General features: G+C 43.7%; 1 protein-coding gene across 1 annotated transcript in view; it reads left to right on the plus strand.

Annotated features, from left to right (window-relative positions):
• Positions 1 to 18,776, plus strand: part of CD53 (CD53 molecule) — a 72,897-nt gene extending 54,121 nt beyond the window's left edge. The window contains exons 5-7 of the mRNA XM_082245981.1: positions 13,241 to 13,348; positions 16,165 to 16,248; positions 18,486 to 18,776. Coding sequence (XP_082102107.1) covers positions 13,241 to 13,348; positions 16,165 to 16,248; positions 18,486 to 18,560 — 267 coding nt within the window. The 3' untranslated portion in view covers positions 18,561 to 18,776. The remainder of the gene's footprint in view (positions 1 to 13,240; positions 13,349 to 16,164; positions 16,249 to 18,485) is intronic.
• The last annotated feature ends 485 nt before the right edge of the window (positions 18,777 to 19,261 follow it).

The following is a 19,261-nucleotide window of genomic DNA, read 5'->3' on the forward strand; positions in this document are numbered from 1 at the left end:
TGACCTATGATCAATTGGGTGAATGTTCGGAAGAAGCTGTTTTTACCTCCAAAAGATCTCCTGACCAGCCTAGTTCCTCCACTGTAGATTTGGTGGGGGACAACCCTAGCTCACCCCCAGGCACAACTGTACAAGCCACCCAAGTTTTGGGGGGTCTGTGAGAGATCATGAGAACAAAGTATTGAAGTAGAAAACGTTTGCATTTAAGTTTGTACATAAGGATATTGGGTTTGGCCATTATAATAAGCACAGTTTTTGATGTTCACAATTTGGTTTACTTTGTGAGTTAATGTTTGCGCACATTTTGTTGCTCTGACCTCACTATATGTTTTTTTTTCTTTCTCACCTTTTGATGTTTTTTTTTCAACACAAACTTTAAGATGTAAGTGTTTAAGAAATTGCAAAGGCACATGTGCTTTTTAAAGGAGCACTATATAAAAGCACTAGAAATCAGCACTATATTAACACTGTAGAAATCACTTATTTGTTTATTAATTGCACTTTATCGTTTTACTGTTGCACTGCTATTAGAATACAAAATTGGATGTATTCAGATTGATTTATTTCAGCAAAATGTTAATGTTTTTGTTGTATAATGCCAACCTATGCACTAGGGTACATACTGTTGACCTCTTTGGGGACCAAAGTTTCTCAAGTGGGGGGAGTGTGTAGCGGGGTTAAACATGCCTAAAGACACTGTTTGATATGTGGGAAGGAACTAGGCTCCCTCTAGTGGTAGCTGCATGGAATTTCCCGGGTTGTGACTTCCTTTTCACAAGATGAAGAAACTACATCTCCCAGGCTGCTTTGCAAGATCCAGGAACTAGGCTCCCTCTAGTGGTAGCTGCATGGAATTTCCCGGGCTGTGACTTCCTTTTCACAAGATGAAGAAACTACATCTCCCAGGCTGCTTTGCAAGATCCAGGAACTAGGCTCCCTCTAGTGGTAGCTGCATGGAATTTCCCGGGCTGTGACTTCCTTTTCACAAGATGAAGAAACTACATCTCCCAGGCTGCTTTGCAAGATCCAGGGTGCACGGCTGCACCGCACGGCACTATGGGGGAGGTTATTTAAAGGAAGAGAGAAGCGCGCGAAGAGGGGGGCCTTTCTGTGCTGGACTCTGAGGAACCAGCGAGCGAGAGTGAAGGACTGACACTGGATATTGGGCCAGAGCCTTTTAGCCTGGAGGGACGACGTGGAACCGTCCCATCTCAAGCACGAGGCACATTCCTGGAGGTCATACTGCTGTTTGCCGAGACCGGAAGTCATCCGCCAGAAGGACCCCGCGCGGCTGGCATATAGCCAAAGGACTGAGACCGCAGTGGAAGCGCGCGAAGGAGAAACTTCTGTTGGTGAGAGGGCACATGCCCAATAACTGACTTTATCTGCTGAAGAGACAGTTTTATCTACAGATAGCGGTAGCGCAGCAGGAGGTGATAAAACCCCGGGGTTTATCACCATACTCTCTCAGGAGACTCATAGACAAACAATAAGGTCTGTAAAGGAGTCGCCAGAGGCTTATCTCTCTCGCAGAAGTTATTGCTCAGTTACGCAGACACCCTGCGGTGACAACTAACAGCTCGTTGTTTTTTTCTCTCTTGATCTTTATTCCTAATCTGGATTACAAATGAGCTCTATTCAATAACCTTGCTAGCGAAGATCAACAAGAAAGAAGAGAACTCTGGGGGAGGGACTCAGATAGGCCCACCTACCTGGTACTGTGTCTAGCCTTAATGCAGGAGGAGTGTGGGGGCATTCTTTTACCTTTTTAAAGCTGTTTTAAATAACCTTTTATGGACTTGTATTGTATTGTATTGTATCTCCCCTATTCAATTTGATACATAGTAAACTAAGTTTGGTTAATTACAATCTTGTGCGTTGTTCCATTGTGTCACCCAGAAGGACTACTATTCAAGAAGGTAACAAGGTATTGTTGCATAGTGAAGTATTGTATTCCAACCTGTGTATCTATTTGATAGTCCAGTCCTATTCTGGGTCAGTTGTGCCTGAGGAGGGATCGAGCCAATTTGATTGGGTTGTTAGGCAGGGTGTAGACCCAATAATATAATCAGCAGCTCCTGCGGGGGTGGTGCTACACTTGTTTTGTCAACCCTACTGTCTGTGGAAACCCTTGCTTATGGGGCTGATGATAATCTTCAAGAACTGCTAATGAAGGCAGAGAAGTATGCTTGTGCCATAAGAAAATCCACATTGCCCCACGTACAACCAGATGTGGATCTGTCTGACTCTGAACATGATGTGTAAGAGGAGAATATTGAAAAATCACAGGAAGTGGAAGGAGCACCATCTACATCAAAGCAGACAGTCTTTTGGTTTCTTTCAAAATGCTGCAGAAGAACTAGACCGAGCATCTCCCCAAACAGGCAGCAAAGAGCAGCAGATCAGTCTGACTGGTAACTAGATGCACACAATCCATTTTGCTACAGCCTCCTCCCTGGCCTCAGTGGCCTGTTGTTCCTTAGAGTCAATTTTATATTTTGAAACAACTAAAAGAGCAGCGCAAATAGTTTGCTATGGTGGTGCACTGGCTTGACTTGATCCACCATTGGAGGTTTTCTGTATCTGTGGGGTTGAATTAGGGGGGAAAAAAATCAGGATATTCTGATTTTAGTTTCTCTTCCACCCCACACAGTCAGCTCCAAGTTGTCTCTCTATAATATACTACATGTAAGGCCCTTCCCAGGGCCTGCCTTAGGCCTTTAGGCGCCCTGTGCCATGCAAAATTATTGACAGTGCCCCTCCCAGTGACCGTGATCTCTCTATATTTATTTTGGTGAGATACTTTAATTCGGGGAAAGCAGCAGCTGATAGATTTTATGAAACCACTCTCATTAAGATTCAGTGACTAAGTGCACAACATCGACAGACACAGACAAACAAACAGCTATTACTTCAAAATAACAAAAGGTATGCAATCTGACTGCATTAAAGTTTGGTAAAAAATCCCTGCATAGATAAGACTGTTCTCAACAGAGTTAGGTGTGCTGTGCTTACCTTTGCATGAATTTCGAGATCAGTTGTTCGCAAATGACGCTTCAAGTTTGTTGTATTTTTACATGGTTTGCAAAGGGTCCTATTGTCCTTAACATCAAATATAAAATACATCCATAGATCTTCTATTTGTACCAGTCACAGATGCCGACATTTCCTGTATAGTTTGTGCAGCAGTGAGGTCTGGGCGTGGGCGGTGCAGAGGAGGCCTGCAATACACGGTACTCTGGATGGTCTGGGGACAGTCAGGAGGCCTGTAATGCTACACAGTGCTCTGGACGGTGGCTGAAATGCTGCACAGTGCTCTGAACGATGGCTGTAATGCTACACAGTGCTCTGAACGATGGCTGTAATGCTACACAGTGCTCTGGATGGTGGTCTGGTGAGGAGGCCTGTAATGCTGCAGAGTGCTCTGGACGGTGGTCTGAGGAGGCCTGTAATGCTGTACAGCGCTCTGGTCGGTGGCTGTAATGCTAGTGCTACACAGTGTTCTGGACGGTGGTCTAACTCTGAGGAGGCCTGTAATGGTGCACAGTGCTCTGGAGGTTGGATGTAATGCTACACAGTGCTTTGGACAGTGGTCTGGCAAGGAGGCCTGTAATGCTGCACAGTGCTCTGGATGGTGGCCTGACTCTGAGGAGGCCTGTATTGATGCACAGTGCTCTGAATGGTGGCTGTAATGCTACACAGTGCTCTGGACAGTGGTCTGGTGAGCAGACCTGCAGTGCTCTGGACAGTGGTCTGAGGAGGCCTGTAATGCTGCACAGTGCTCTGGACAGTGATGAGCCGAACACCCCCCGGTTCGGTTCGCACCAGAACACCGTGAACAGAGGAAAAGTTCATTTTAAAAAACAAACCCCATTGAAGTCTATAGGAGTCAAACCTTGAAAATCAAACGGCCTCATTTTGAAGGATTAAATGCAAGTTATTGCCCCAAAAAACTGTATGCGGGTCCGGGTACTGACCTGGGGAACACGTAGCAATGAAAAAAATGTTTTTAAATACGATAATTTTTAAAGGAGCAGTGATTTACTGATTTTAATGAGGCTTAAAGTGAAACTATAAAAATGAAAAATTCCTTCAAATATCGTGCCTGGGGGGGGGGGGGTCCCCTGAATGTGCCTATAAAGTAGTGCATCTCTACGATATATGTAGCCTCCTGAAGCAATAATGAAATTTCTAAAGCAAAAAATGTCATATACAAATATACATACAAATTTCAAATCACATTTACTTGTCATACAGGTGCAGAAAAATTGGGCCTTGGTTGTTGGTGGTACCTGAACACCCCAACCCCTCACAGTTACTCTTGCTGGGCACAGGGACAGACCCTGCTGCTAAAAATTCGATACAAATTTGAAATTGCATGTACTATACAGGTGCCAAATGATGGGCCTTTGCTGTTGGTGGTGCCTGAACACCATAACCAAGCCCTCACAGTTACTCTTACTGGGTGCAGGAATGGGATCTGCTGGTAAGAATTCCATACAAATTTGAAATTGCATGTGCTATACAGGTGCCAAAAATTGGGCCCTTGCTGTAGGTGGTACCTGAACACCGTAACCAAGCCCTCGCAGTTACTCTTGCTGGGTGCAGGAATGCGACCTGTTGGTAAGAATTTCATACAAATTTTAAATTGCATGTACTTGTCATACAGGTGCAAAAATATTGGGCCTTTGGTGTTGTTGGTGCCTGAACATCATAACCCCTCACAGTTAGCAGGGCACAGGGACAGGGCCTGCTGTTAAAAATTACATACAACATTTAAATTGTATGCACCTGTCATACAAGTGCAGAAAAATTAGGCCTTGGGGGTTGGTAGTGACCTAAACCAAAATCATTGTTGGAAGCTAGCAGAATCAAGGTACAGGAATAGGATAGGCCACATATGCAGTCTTCAAGGGATGACAGACCCCTAGCAAATTCAATCAGTTACATCAGAATAAGGGGCTTGATAGCTCTTGTTGATCCAGGACTGGTTCATTTTGATAAAAGTCAGCTGGTCAACAGAGTCTGTGGACAGACGCACTCTTTTGTCCGTCACAAAACCTCCAGCATCACTGAATGTCAGTTCGGAAAGCACGCTGGAAGCAGGACAGGCCAGTAGCTCCATTGCATATTGAGCAAGTTCTGGCCAGTGGTCCATCCTCAAGACCCAGTAACCCAGTGGATTCTCAGCTGGAAAGGTCTCTAAATCTGCTCTTGCGCCTAGATAATCATGCACCATATGATGGAGACACTGCCGATGATTGCTTAAACCTAACAGCCCTGGGTGCTGCTGAGGACTAAAGAACTGTTTAAAGGCCGCCTTCTCCACCACTCCTCCTTTGGCTGAAAGATGCCTGAGAAACACATCCAGAGAATGTTGACCTCCCAGTGTCTGGAAAGGTGTTACACAATTTCTTTTTCAAGGCCTCCTCAAGATGTTTCATCCTCTGCTGCCTCTGCGAAGGAAGGATGAGCTCTGCAACTTTGCCCTTGTAACGTGGATCAAGAAGGGTTACCAACCAGTAATTATCCCTCTCCTTGATAATATGAATCCTCGGGTCCTTTCACAGGCTTTGCAGAATCAGGGAGCCCATGCAACGTAAGTTGGAGAAGGCATGAGCTTCTGAGTCCTCTGGGTCACTAAGGATGACATTGTCAGCAGAAGTAACCTCTCCCCAACCACATACAACTCTTGTGGTTTCTGGGGAATCAAAACCATCCCTTGAAGACTTCTGTATGCTATCCTCTACATCCATGCTGCCGAAATCCTCCTCCTCCTCCTCCTCTTCCTCCTGTGTGTTTTGTGACCCTGCAGGAATGATATCTGCATAAAGTGGGCCTTGTGAGGAAAGGAAATCCTCCTCTTCCTCCCGCTGTTCTGCCTCAAGTGCCCTGTCCATGATTCGTGTGCTCCAGCAGGTAGACTAGAGGGGTAGTGTCACTGATGCATGCATCGTCCCGGCTCACCATCCTTGTGGCCTCCTCAAATGGTGACAGGACGATGCATGCATTCTTAATCAAAAGCCACTGGTGTGGCGAAAAAAAGCAATGAGTATATACAAAAAATCCTGGCGCTGTGGTGCCGGTAATCAGAAGGCGGGGATGGAACAGAAATGTCGGACAATGCCCAAAGAAGTCCACCATTGGTTACATGTCCATGTCCGGGCTGCAGCCTACCCAAACCCAGATCCCAACTGAGAAGGAAAGTAGCAACAGAAACGGGTATATTGGCGCTCCCGGACAAAATGGCACAAGGACAAAATGGATGCTGCTCGGTATCTTGAAACATTAAAACTTGTTTCAGGGAGATCTGAAGAAGGGCTCGGCACCGAAACATGTCATCTCCTCCATCCGTGGCTACCCACATCAGCTCCGCCAGTTGAATATCCAGTTGTATAGCACAGCCGTCGGTGCGCTGCTTCTGCACCCCTCCGGCGGGCGTAGAGCTACATCCGTGCAGCAGCCTTTGGTGCGCATGTCTCCGCCAAGAGCCCGGTGACGTCATCATCCGGAGCCACTGTAGTCGGGTCCGAGGAGCAGCGGCTGCCGCCGCCTCGGGTGCGTAACCATCCGGTACTGGAGCTGTCTGTGGGGGTTGAGTACTCCACTCCCCCCCCCTCCTCTTCACATCCCAGGCATCATCCAGTCCGGAGGCACATCAGCAGAGAGGCTTCCCAGGTTGATCGAGGCTGACAATCCACCCACAAGTGCCACACCATCCAGGCTCCATAGGTGGCCAGACGTCGCTTCCCCGCTCCTGGGTCCTCCTTGTTTTGAGGTATTTTCACCGGTTTTACATCTGACTGCTGCTTGCTGCACTTCAGGCACACCACTGTTTTTTTCTGTTAAGGAGCATATTTTAACTTATTTTAATAAACATGTTTTAATGTTTCAAGATACCGAGCAGCATCCATTTTGTCCTTGTGCCATTTTGTCCGGGAGCGCCAATATACCCGTTTCTGTTGCGAAAAAAAGCCAAGCTCCCCTGACCCTGTCCTTGTTCCATACTCACACAGGTACTCATTGATGGCCCTCTGCTGCGTGTGCAGCCGTTGCAGCATTGCCAATGTTGAGTTCCACCTGGTGGGCATGTTAAAAATGAGGCGGTTGGTGTGCAGGTTGAATTCCCGTTGAATGTCAGATAAGCGAGCACTGGCATTGAACAAAAGGCAGAAATGGCCACACACTTTTTTGGCCTGCCTCAGGAGATCTTGGAAGCTCGGGTATCTGCTCAAGAAACGCTGCACCACAAGATTCAGAACTTGTGCCAAGCATGGAACATGTGTCAAGTGTCCCTGTTGGAGGGCGGAGAGAAGGTTGGTGCCATTGTCACATACAACCATTCCTGGCTCAAGCTGTCATGGCATCAACAATCTCTGAGCCTGCCCCTGCAGAGCTGACAGAATCTCTGCACCGGTGTGACTCCTATCCCCTAGACAGACCTACTGAAGCACAACATGGCATCTTTTAGCCTGCTTGCGTAGCCCCTTGAACGCTTAGGGAGCATTGCTGCTTCAGAGGACAATTGAGCAGAAGAGGACATGGAGGAGGAGAAGGAGAAGGAGCAGGTGGTGGAGTAGCCAGATGTGGCAGAAATAGCACCAGCTTTTTGGAGGCATGGTGGCAAAACAAGCTGCAACACCGAACCCTGTTCTGCATCCTTCCCAGCTACCAGTTCGCCGTGAAAGAAATGTATCGTTCCTGTCCATGCCTGCTGGACCAAGAGTCAGCAGTAATGTGCATCTTCCTGCTGACCGCTTTGTCCAACGAGGCCAAAACCTACCTTCCACATGATGGTAGAGAGCCGGAATGGCCTTACGCAAAACAAAATGCCTTTTTGGGACCTGCCGCTGTGGTGCAGCACATTCCACAAATTTGCGAAAGAGAGCAGTCTACCGGATGAAAAGGCAGCAATTGTAATGTTAACAATTTGGCCAAGCTAGCATTAGGACGCTGGGCATGTGGATTGCTGGGACAGTAATTCTTTCTATGGTTCAAAACTGTGGTAGTGAAATTTGCCTGCTGCTCAAATCAAGCGGTGGTGTACTGCTAGCAGATTGGGTGCAAATCTTTGTGGCACTCATTGCTATACCATCATCCCTCACAATGCTGGTATTTGAGAAGGCATGAGGTATAGTAGGGTTAGAGATCACAGATGAGGAGCAAGGTGATGTATGCTTGTTTTGATCTGGTGCCTCTTTCAGGTGCTATTGCCAATGGACTGCATGGCAGGTCGTCATATGCCTTGTCAAGCATGTGGTGCCCAAGCGGCTGGTGTTCTGGCCATGCTTGATCCTCTTTAGACAGATGTTGCAAACAGCAATGCTGCGGTCTACTGCACATGTGCTGAAAAAAGCCCACACTAATGGACTTTTGTGAGTCCGCGGGGAGTTTGCAACACCCTGCACCTGTGGAGCTCTGTGCTGTGACGCAATAGGTTGGCTACTGCTATGGTGGCCCCTGGAGCACATCCTGCCTCGTTGTGCATCCTCCTCATCCTCCCCCCCCCTCCTCCTCTATCCTGTCAGGCACCCAAGTACAGTCAGTGACCTCATCATCCCCTCCCTCCTTGTCACTTGAGCAAACCTGGCAATATGCTTCAGCTGTGGCAACATGACTGCTGGTTTCCTGTCCGTCATTGTCACCCCCTCTCTCTAGGCTCACGTTATTCCCTTCATCAACCTGGGAACCAACATCACAGCTTTCAAATGGCTGTACATCCTCCAGCAGCATGTCACTGACACTATGATCGAATAGTTCAGGTGACTCCTCCGTGCATGATGGTGGGGCGGCAGAAGAAGTAGCTGTAAAATGGGCCGCTTTGGCAGCTGCGGTGGAAGGCAAACCACTGTGAGCGTGGGTGTCAGAGGATGAGAAGGATGAGGAGGGCTTATTGATCCACTCCACCAACTCTTCCACATGTTGTGGCTGAATAGCACAGGCAGCACCGGAAATAAAGGATGGGCGTGCCCCGCCTGTAGAGGTTGCACTATGTCGACTGTGATCACCACTTTTCACAATGGACACAGAGGCTGCTTGCCCTCTTTTCGTGGCCTATGAGCATCAGCCTCTCCTTGTCAGCCTTTCGAACATGATGTTGATACAGATCAATATAGGGTATACGCAACTGACAAATAGTTACATAGTTGCATAGTGAGTGAGGTGGAAAAAAGACATTAGTCCATCCAGTTCAACCTATGAACAGTAAAGAACACCCTACGTGTTTTAAGGTTAAAACGTTTTTCCTCTAGTTTTAGTGAGTGGCCATGTGTCTTATTGTATCCCCTTTCTCTGAAAAGTTTGTTCCATATGCTCAGGTCACCAGTACAATATTTGTGCATTGATATCCCCTCTCAAGCCTCTCTTCTCCAGAGAGAACAAGTTCAATGCCTGCAGTCTTTCCTCATAGCTGACATCCTCCATTCCCCTAATTCTTTTTGTCGCCCTTCTTTGGAATCTCTCCAGTTCCAGCACATCCTTCCTGAGGATCCGTGCCCAGAACTGAACGGTATACTCCAGGTGTGGCCGGGCCAGAGTCTTGTAAAGTGGGAGAATAATCTCTTTGTTTCTGGAGTGAATCACCTTTTTTATACATGCCAGTTTTCTGTTGGCTTTGCTTGCAGTGGTTTGGCATTGCATGCCACTGCCAAGCCTGTTGTCCACTAGGACCCCCAGGCCCTTTTCCATCTTAGATTCACCCAGAGGTTCCCCCCCTAGTGAGTACCTTGCATTCGTATTTCTGACACCCAAGTGCATTACCTTACATTTTTCAACATTAAACCTCATTTGCCATGTAGTTGCCCACACCATTATTTTGTTCAGGTCTGCTTGTAAGGTTTCCTCATCCTGCATAGAAGTTATTGCTCTGCTTACTTTAGTATCATCTGCAAATACAGAGATTGTGCTGGATATCCCCTCCTCTAGATCTAGATTTATGAATAAATTAAACAGGATTGGTCCCAGGACAGAACCTTGGGGGACCCCACTTTCCACACCCGCCCAATCCGAGTACTCCCCATTTATCACCACCCTCTGGACTCTCCCCTGGAGCCAGTTCTCAATACAGGTACTCACCCTATGGTCCATACCTACGTACCTTAGTTTGTACAGCAAGCGTTTGTAGGGAACTGTGTGAAATGTCTTTGCAAAGTCCAGATACACCACATCCACAGGCCTTCCTTTATCTAGATGGTAACTCACTTCATCGTAGAAGGTTAATAGATTGGTCTGGCAAGAACAATTTTTCATGAAACCATGCTGATTACTACTAATAATACCGTTTTTATTACTAAAGTCTTGTATATAGTCCCTTAACATCCCCTCCAAAATCTTGCAGACTACAGATGTTAGGCTGACTGGCCTATAGTTACCAATCAGCTGGCACCATTCCCGTCTGCAGACTATCCGTAAAGATCAAGAATAATGGTCTGGCTATCTCCTGGCTGAGTTCCTTAAGAATCCTCGGGTGCAAGCCTCCCGGTGATTTATTTATGTTAAGTGTCTCTGGTTTAGTTCTAAGTCTATCTTCTGTTAACCATGGGGGTACTTCCTGGGGTGCATTAATTAATTTAGCATTACAAGCTGGGTTAGTGTAGCCCCCCAATCAATTCTTTTGTGAAGACTGAAGAGAAGAAATTATTTAACACTTTCCCCTTCTCTGTGTCCTCTGTGGCCAGATTCCCTTCGTTGTCTTTTATGGGGCCAATGTGTTCTGGCCTCGCTTTCTTACTGTTTATATACTTAAAGAATTTCTTAGGGTTTTTTTACTCTCTTCCGCTGCTGTCTCTCATGCTCTATTTTAGCTGCCTTGATTTTGCCTTTACATTTCTTATTGCACTCTTTGTAATGTTGGAATGCTGCCAATGAACCCTCAGCCTTGTATTTTTTGAATGCTCTTTCTTTAGTATTAATATGTCTTTTTATGTTGGAGTTTAGCCACCCAGGGTTTGCTTTTGCTCTTTTAAATGTATTCCCTTTTGGAATGCACTGGCCAATCCCTTTGTTTAGTATGCTCAATGACCTGATATGATAGATACTCAATGATCTGATATGATGTAATCAATAGCCCTATAGATGAGATGTGCTGCTTATAGGATGTACGCAAGTGACCGATTAACAATACTCTCACTGATATGATGTATTCTTTAGCCCTATAGATGAGCTGTGCTGCTTATAGGATGTACGCAAGTGACCGATTAACAATACTCTCACTGATATGATGTAATCAATAGTCCTATAGATGAGATGTGCTGCTTATAGGATGTACGCAAGTGACCGATTAACAATACTCTCACTGATATGATGTATTCTATAGCCCTATAGATGAGCTGTGCTGCTTATAGGATGTATGCAAGTGACCGATTAACAATTCTCTTACTAATATGATGTAATCTATAGCCCTATAGATGAAATATGCTGCTTATAGGATGTACGCAAGTGACCGTTTACCAATACTCTCACTGATATGATGTAATCAATAGCCCTATAGATGAGCTGTTTTCTTATAGGATGTAAGCAAGTGACCGATTAACAATACGCTCACTAATATGATATAATAAATAGCCCTATAGATGAGCTGTGCTGCTTATAGGATGTAAGAAAGTGACCGATTAACAATACTTTCACTGATATGATGTAATCTATAGCCCTATAGATGAGCTGTGCTGCTTATAGGATGTACGCAAGTGACCGATTAACAATACTCTCACTGAAATGATATAATCAATAGCCTCTATATAGAGATCTATGTATGGTATATGGTCTATTTACAAACTGCAAAGAAACGATTCACTCCCTCCCTCAAACCCATTCCTGGCCCTCCCTACACTGCTAGAAATGTCTCACTGGCACTGTCTTACAAACTGCAAAGAAGCGATTCTCTTCCTGCCTCAAACACATTCCTGTCCCTCCCTACACTGCTAGGAATGTCTCTCTGCACTGTCTGACAAACGCCAAAAAAAGCTACTCTTGCCCTGCCTCAAACGCATTCCTCTCCCTGTCTCCTCGCCCGCACAATCACACTACACACTTCGGCTGCATGGGCAGCCTTTATGTAGTGTGGGGCATGTAATTTGCCCCTGAGCCATGATTGGCTAAAGGCAGCCTGCCTTTAGTCCAATCATGAGAGAGATCATCTGATTGGCCAAAGCATGAGGTCAAGGGTGCATGCTTTGGCCAATCACATAACGTGCTGCAAGCGGGGTGCACGCGCAGTGCATTATGGGATCTCAAATTTCCCATGAAGAAGCACATTTGCTCGTCATTCGACGAACGATCGAATGACCAATGTTCGAGTCGAACTTTGCTTCGACTCAAACTCCAAGCCCATCCCTACCTGTAATGCTACACAGTGCTCTGAACGGTTCCTGTAATGCTACACAGTGCTCTGGACGGTGGTCTGAGGAGGTCTGTAGTGCTGCACAGTGATCTGGACGTATAAAATAAAAAAAAAAGGGACAGTATAAAATTGAAAAGTAAAAAGTAAAATAAATAAATTTAAAGCACCTTCATCCCTCCGTGCTCGTGCGCAGAATCGAACACATACATAAATCTCGCACGCATATGTAAACAGTGTTCCTACCACACATGTGGGGTATCACCACAAACATTAGAGCGAGAGCAATAATTCTAGTGCTAGACCTCCTCTGGAACTCTAAACAGGTAACCTGTGGTGGCGTTTAAAACGCCGCCTATGGAGATTTTTAAGTACCGTAGTTTGTCACAATTTCATCAGCGTGCGCAATTTTAAAGCATAACATGTTAGGTATGTTTTTATGTTGCATAACATTATCTTTCACATGTTACAAAAAAGTTAGGGCATGTAATGTGTTTTGTTTTTTTTTTCAATAAAATATATTTTTTGCAAAACCACTGCGCAAATACCATGTGACACAAAAAATTCCAATGATCGCCATTTCATTCCATAAGGCCTGGTCCTGGCAGAGTTTTACAGCATATCTGCGCAAGCGCAGGTGATTTCCCACACATGCGCAAACTCTGCAAAGTTTTAGAACTTCCATAACAGCCGCCTTTTACACATGCATAGGAGAAGCCCCCCCCCCAATGCGTACATGTGTCACAGGGATCTGTCTAGACCTGAAGTCCTACGGCACATCTGAACACAAGCAGAATCGGGAAGGGGGGGGGCGAGCGGTCAATATTATTTTTGTCTGAAGTTCAGCTTTAAAATATTTATGATGGTTTAGCAAGAAATACTATCACAAATAATATTTTCTTCTAGATGAAATGCTGTGGAATCAATGGTTCAAAGGACTGGGGCAATTCAATTCCACGTTCTTGCTGCCCTGAAGAGATTAAAGAGTGTAACAGCGGCGGTGTCTTTCAACAGGTAGCTTTTTTTTTTTTTTTTTTTTGCAGCTTTCATTTATAATGACTCTTTCTACTTTTTTGCATAGGACCAAGTTACTGTATCTTTTCAGCTAAACGATGCATATATGTTCCATCCTTATGTAATTTAACTCAATTGAAGCCATTGCCAATAAGGCACTTGGAAAATGTCTAATGTTACTTACTGGTTTAAAGATATTATACTCAACAACATGCTCTTCCCCCATTTATCCTTGAGGTTTCTTACTATGAATTCTGCTAGGTTATAGATTAACAATGTACAGTATATATTATAGCTGCAATACTTAGTTAATAGTTCCCTCTGCTGGCTGTTTCTGAGAAGGCAATAGACTATTTCTACTGTGCACCATATTTAAGCACCGTATTTTGCTATATTAGTAATCAGCACAGAAATGTCAGTATAAATTCACTGGTATAAAGGACAGAATGGTGAAAACGAAAGAATTAAAAATGTCCAGTATCCAAAAATATGCAGTTTAGTAATGTCTAAATTTAAATCTAGTAATTATTTGTTATTGTGTGCATTTTTAGATCACTTATATAATGCACAATACTTTATTAAGTACACATTCTCATTTGTATCACTGACTATCAGTGAAAGAGCATCATGGATGTTTTTATTGTTTTTATTTGCTGTACCTGTGCAATGTTGAATAAATCTACTACACTATAAGGTTGATTTACTAAAGGCAACTTGTCTGTGCATTATGCAAGTGCATCTGCACTCTGTCAGGGATTTTTTAGTAAATGATTAATTACTAAGAGGAAGTACTGCTGACTTCCACTTCAATCCAATCATGTGCCAGCAAAAATGTTGCTTCTTAATTTTCCTAGTATGTGATTGGGTATTACTTGTTGAATGAAGCTTCACCTTATTTACTTTGGAGCAAATTCACTTGCAAAAGTGTAACTGCACTTGTAAAGTGCACAACCTATTTGCCTTTAATAAATCACCCATGAGTTCATGGGTTGATCTTTCTTTGAACATTGTTTTTCCAGCCTGCTATTCCCCTTTGTTTTCTGGAAGTGATAACTGATGACTATTTTTATACTTTTTTTTTTTATGTGGATGATTATGCCACATTTGTTACACACTGAAGCTAATATTGTTGATATTATTTGTTGTTGGTGCTGCAAAATTAATTTTTGGATTTTGATTTGCTTTCATGCAAGATTTTGTTGGATGCTGTATTTTAAAGTTAACCTGACCTGTCGGCCACATGGCCGCTACATATTTCTTGCCTATTCCTAATAATTTGGATGATAATGAAGTTTGTAAACATACTTTGTGTAGATCCCCACACATTTACTTCCTGGACACATATTCACTATGCCCTGTTAGTAGGCACTGCTGCGTCACTGATTTTACAGAGCCTGCCTTCTGAACTACAGGGGTGCTGGGAGGAGGAGTTTTAGGAGGCGGTGTCAGTAAAGAAATCTCTGCTTGCAAGCAGCATGGTACCATGGGATATGTAGTCCCTATAAATTGAACATAAACAGCAGAGGAAAAGCTTCTAAGCATCCAGGGAATCCAGGACATTGTGGAAAGACATGTTCAGCAGACAGGCAGCACTCACAACATGAAAGGAGATTTTTTTTTTTCAAAGTAAACTTATAAAAGATTGGCAAATATAACTATTTTTGTATTGTTATAACACTATTGCTCTTATAAAAATGAATGTGCATGCTGTGACCATAGCACTATTACAGAGGCACTTTTTCTGTGTCTGTAAATACCTATTTTCATCTTTCAATCAGTTTCTTTGACACTAGAAAGGACCTTCTGCATTCTAGGTCCAGCTTGCATACATGGCCTATATATATTTAGTTACCAAATTGCCATTCAATTTAAAGAAGAATTCAAAGTATGTGTATTCTATTCATGTTACATTGGTCTAGCTTAGACCAATGTAATTATGTTCATACCATATCTGGCCAATGTCCTTGGAAACTGGAGGTGTCTAATTCAGCAATCTCCACTTGCTTCCCAGTTCCATGACGGGGAGCTGTCCTGTTGCTTTCTGAACAGAGGAGGTCGGTCGCTCAGCACCTGTGGCATTCACAGAATGCTTTGAATTTTCTGAATGAATACAAAGCATTCTTTGATTTGAGGAAGTGGAAAGAGTGACCTCTGCACCTCGTCCATTCAGAGAGCTCTTTGAATTCATTCAGAAAATGCAAAGTATTCTGTGAATGGGGCCCGTGTCGACAGGCCTACCTCCTGTGCAACAATGTAACAGAGAAGCCACTGGGCGCGTGACCCGGAAGCAAGTGGAGATCACTTAAGTAGCGGTGTCTACTTCAGTTATTTTTAGCTTCCAGGCACATCGGTAAGACATGGCATATGAGTGTAAGCTCTAACGAGCAGGGCCCTCTGATTCCTACTGTATTAAAGTGTATTGTATTTGTACAGTCTACCCTCAAGTTGTAAAGCGCTACGTAAACTGTCGGCGCTATATAAATCCTATGTATATAATATATGCATAGTTACATTGGTTCAAGCCGGACCAATGTAACTGAATAAAATACCCATATCTGGATTTCTTCTCTATATACCATTTAACAGTGATGGGACTCTATAGTAGCAAAACTGGAACTCAATTTCTACTAGGATAGAAGCCAAGACCTTCTCTGGTGCCTGCATCTAAGATCCAAAGATTAGGGAAAAAGGACGTGTATACCTAAAACAAAAGTGTTCTGACATCTCAGAAAAAGAGTTACTAATGTATAGTGTTTTTAAACGAATTTGTATATTGAGAAAAATGTGTCTTAAAAAGTTCTTACATTGAATCCTAGGGGTGTTCTGCTGCTTTCACAAAGTGGTTTGATAATAATTTCCTGTATGTTGGGATTGTGACCATCTGTACATCCGTTATTGAGGTAAGAAATTTCAAAGAAGAAATATACTGTATATGTGGCATTAGGCTCAGTATTCATGTGAACCTATTGTTAGAGAAATATAGTGGGTGGCATTGTGATTCTTTAGTTGCCTGGCTATTGTGGTGATGCGTTGGCTTCAGGCCACTTTGAGCCATTGCCTTGAAACAACTGTGCAGCTAATGAAGTTGGAGCAAAATCTAAAAGTCCTTATCTGCATACTTGTTCCAGGAAACAGACTCAAAGAAATACTGTCAGTATGAGAGTCAGACATTGAGTATTATTAGAAGGAGAGATTAGTAATTGAAACTTTTATGTTTCTTTTATGACAGGTTTAATTTATTCAGTAGCTCGCTGTACCTACTGCTGCACACACATCCACAGCTTGCAAGAACTCCTGTATTTAAGAAGTCACATAAATTCTAGTGTAATAGCCCCTTTTTGTAGATTTTTTTTTGTGTAGCATTGCCCCCTTGAGGACTGCTGGATAACACACTCTCGGCTCCCCCTAGGTTACCATTAGCAACTGCAGCATGCACAATTTAACTCTTTACTCTCTGGCTCGGTCAATGAACAGTCTAGGGCAGTGATGGCGAACCTTGGCACTCCAGATGTTTTAGGACTACATTCCCCATGATGCTCCTGTACTCTGCCGTGGAGTTGAGCATCATGGGAAATTTAGTTCCAAAACATCTGGGGTACCAAGGTTCGCCATCACTGGTCTAGGGCATGTAGTTGTTTTTGTGGTTTTATTTAAATTAGGGAATGGGAGAAGGAAAGAGTGGGATACTCCAACTTTCAACTATTCACAATAGGTGAGGACTCCTGTCTGAAGATGCAGCCAGGCTGCTGATTCACCTTGCCACTTAGACTAATTTAGGATTACTTGTTAGAATGAATTATCTTTGGGATACACACCTAGTACCCCCTTTCACCTGATCTGCTGACACCCATCCTCTGACTATCCTACACCGGGCCCCCCCTCAGGTCAGGCCCCTAGACACGATCCCCTGTACTCAGTCAGCTCGAGTGTCTCTACCCACTCAGTCAGCTCTCATGGACCTTTGGTTTCAGCTCCTTCCTTCCTGGTCCTCAGGCCGACTGCCTGTGACCGCGTGCCACTGCTACAGAGGAGGAGGCAGCCGCCACCCTCCCTCCGGGACTCTGTTCACCAGCCAAAGACCCCTCAGCACATGTGCTCCTGGCTTTTATACCACACACCACAATGCACCAAGACAATCAGTCTATGCCAATCACTGGGGCTGTATCAAAGCCTCAGCACCCATTAATCATATTTCCTCCACTGTCCAATATGCCTCCCTATTGGACCAGTGTGAAACACTCCCTAGACTAGACGAATCACACACTGAGCACCATGAGCAGACCTAACTCACAGATCTTGCTCTCTGGTAGGCAGAAAGCAATATAGATTTGCCTTCTGCTCCTCTGATAGGCAGACAGAGCAAAAAACTATACTCTCTCACTCTCACTAGCTAGGAGGGTGCTACATTTATATACAATGGGTTTGGTATTTTAATCTGACATTTGTCAAAATGTTACAATTTTGTTTTAGGCCTTTTTCATATTGGCTTTCTATAGAGTACGCCTGTGCGAGGGCTGTTTTTACCTGTACAGGTGTTTTTTGTGCATCCCCGTGCAGGTAGTCCTATTCATGTCAATTAGGACGCAGCAGCTGCGGGGACACAAAACTGCTGCTCCCAATCTTACATCTATTTGAACACTGACAGTGTGCGTCCGGGGCTATGCGCCTGCATGCGCATGGATGTCAAATTGGGAGCAGTAGCTTTGTGTCTGTGCAGCTACCGCATCCTAATTGACATGAATGGGACTGCCCGCATGGGGATTCATGGAAACCCTGTGCATCCCTGGGTGGGTAAACACAGACCGCACATGGACGTAAACTGTGGTACCCCTATGTGAAAAAGGTCTTACTCTAAGTCGCAATCTGATTTTTGGATACTGCTTTTGCACATTAAACTTAGCCTCTATGTACCAAAATTGATTTCGATTTCTACTTTATTTTTTTACACACCTAAATATTTGGTAGATTTTGGGGGATGTTTTTCGTTCAGTCTATGTACAAGAGTTAAATGTTTAGCAAAAAATAGATGTAAATGATAAAGTGGTCCATAATGTTGTCATTTCTCAATTATGAAAAAAAAGTTTTGAATAACCTTTTGAGACGAGAATGATGGGATGTTGTTTTTTGTGTTTTTCAGGTATTAGGAATGTCTTTTGCGCTAACTTTGTACTGCCATATTTCCAAAAGCAGTGGCTCAATGAATTCAAAGTGATCAGATAAATCCGTCTTTTCTTCCATCGCAAATATTAATTTTTCAAAAACCAAAATTGCTTCTCAAAACTGAATTTAAAAATATGTACATTTTTTTCCATGCTTTTAACAACCTATATCTGGGTTAAAAAAATGACTTTACCATGCCTAAAGCTAACCACTCATTGTAAGATTTTGGTAAGTCCCCTCGAGGAAAAAAAAACACTTTTACATTACAACTTTCAATGGTTCTGCCCATAGGCTTCGGTTTGTTAACTATATTGGTCCACTTGTATCAGCATCTCAAATAGAGAACAAACATAAAGATATTGTAGAAGTAACTACTAGGCATGTACATTTTTTTAGGCCTATGGACAGTCACGCCCTTATCTAAATGATGGATTTCTATGAAACCCATTCCCACTAATTTTCAATCTCTAGCCCAAAGTTTTTGTAGCCATTGTTAGTTGTATCAAATGGCTTTAGATAATTGGCTCATACACATATATAGATTTACCTTCTCTAACTTTTTTTTTGCGTCAATAAATTTTTATTGAGTATAAGAAAAACAGAAGAACAATACAGACATCGGTAAAAGTGATAATACTTCACATCATCAAAGGGTAAAATCGGGATAAGACATAGACCGTCTGGACAACACCGATATCTTTCAAAAGATAAACTACCAAAGTCTATGAGATTAAAATGTGGTAGAAGAAGGTT

This window comes from Pelophylax lessonae, assembly GCF_965119305.1.
Source record: "Pelophylax lessonae genome assembly, chromosome: 2".
Taxonomy (NCBI): domain Eukaryota; kingdom Metazoa; phylum Chordata; class Amphibia; order Anura; family Ranidae; genus Pelophylax; species Pelophylax lessonae.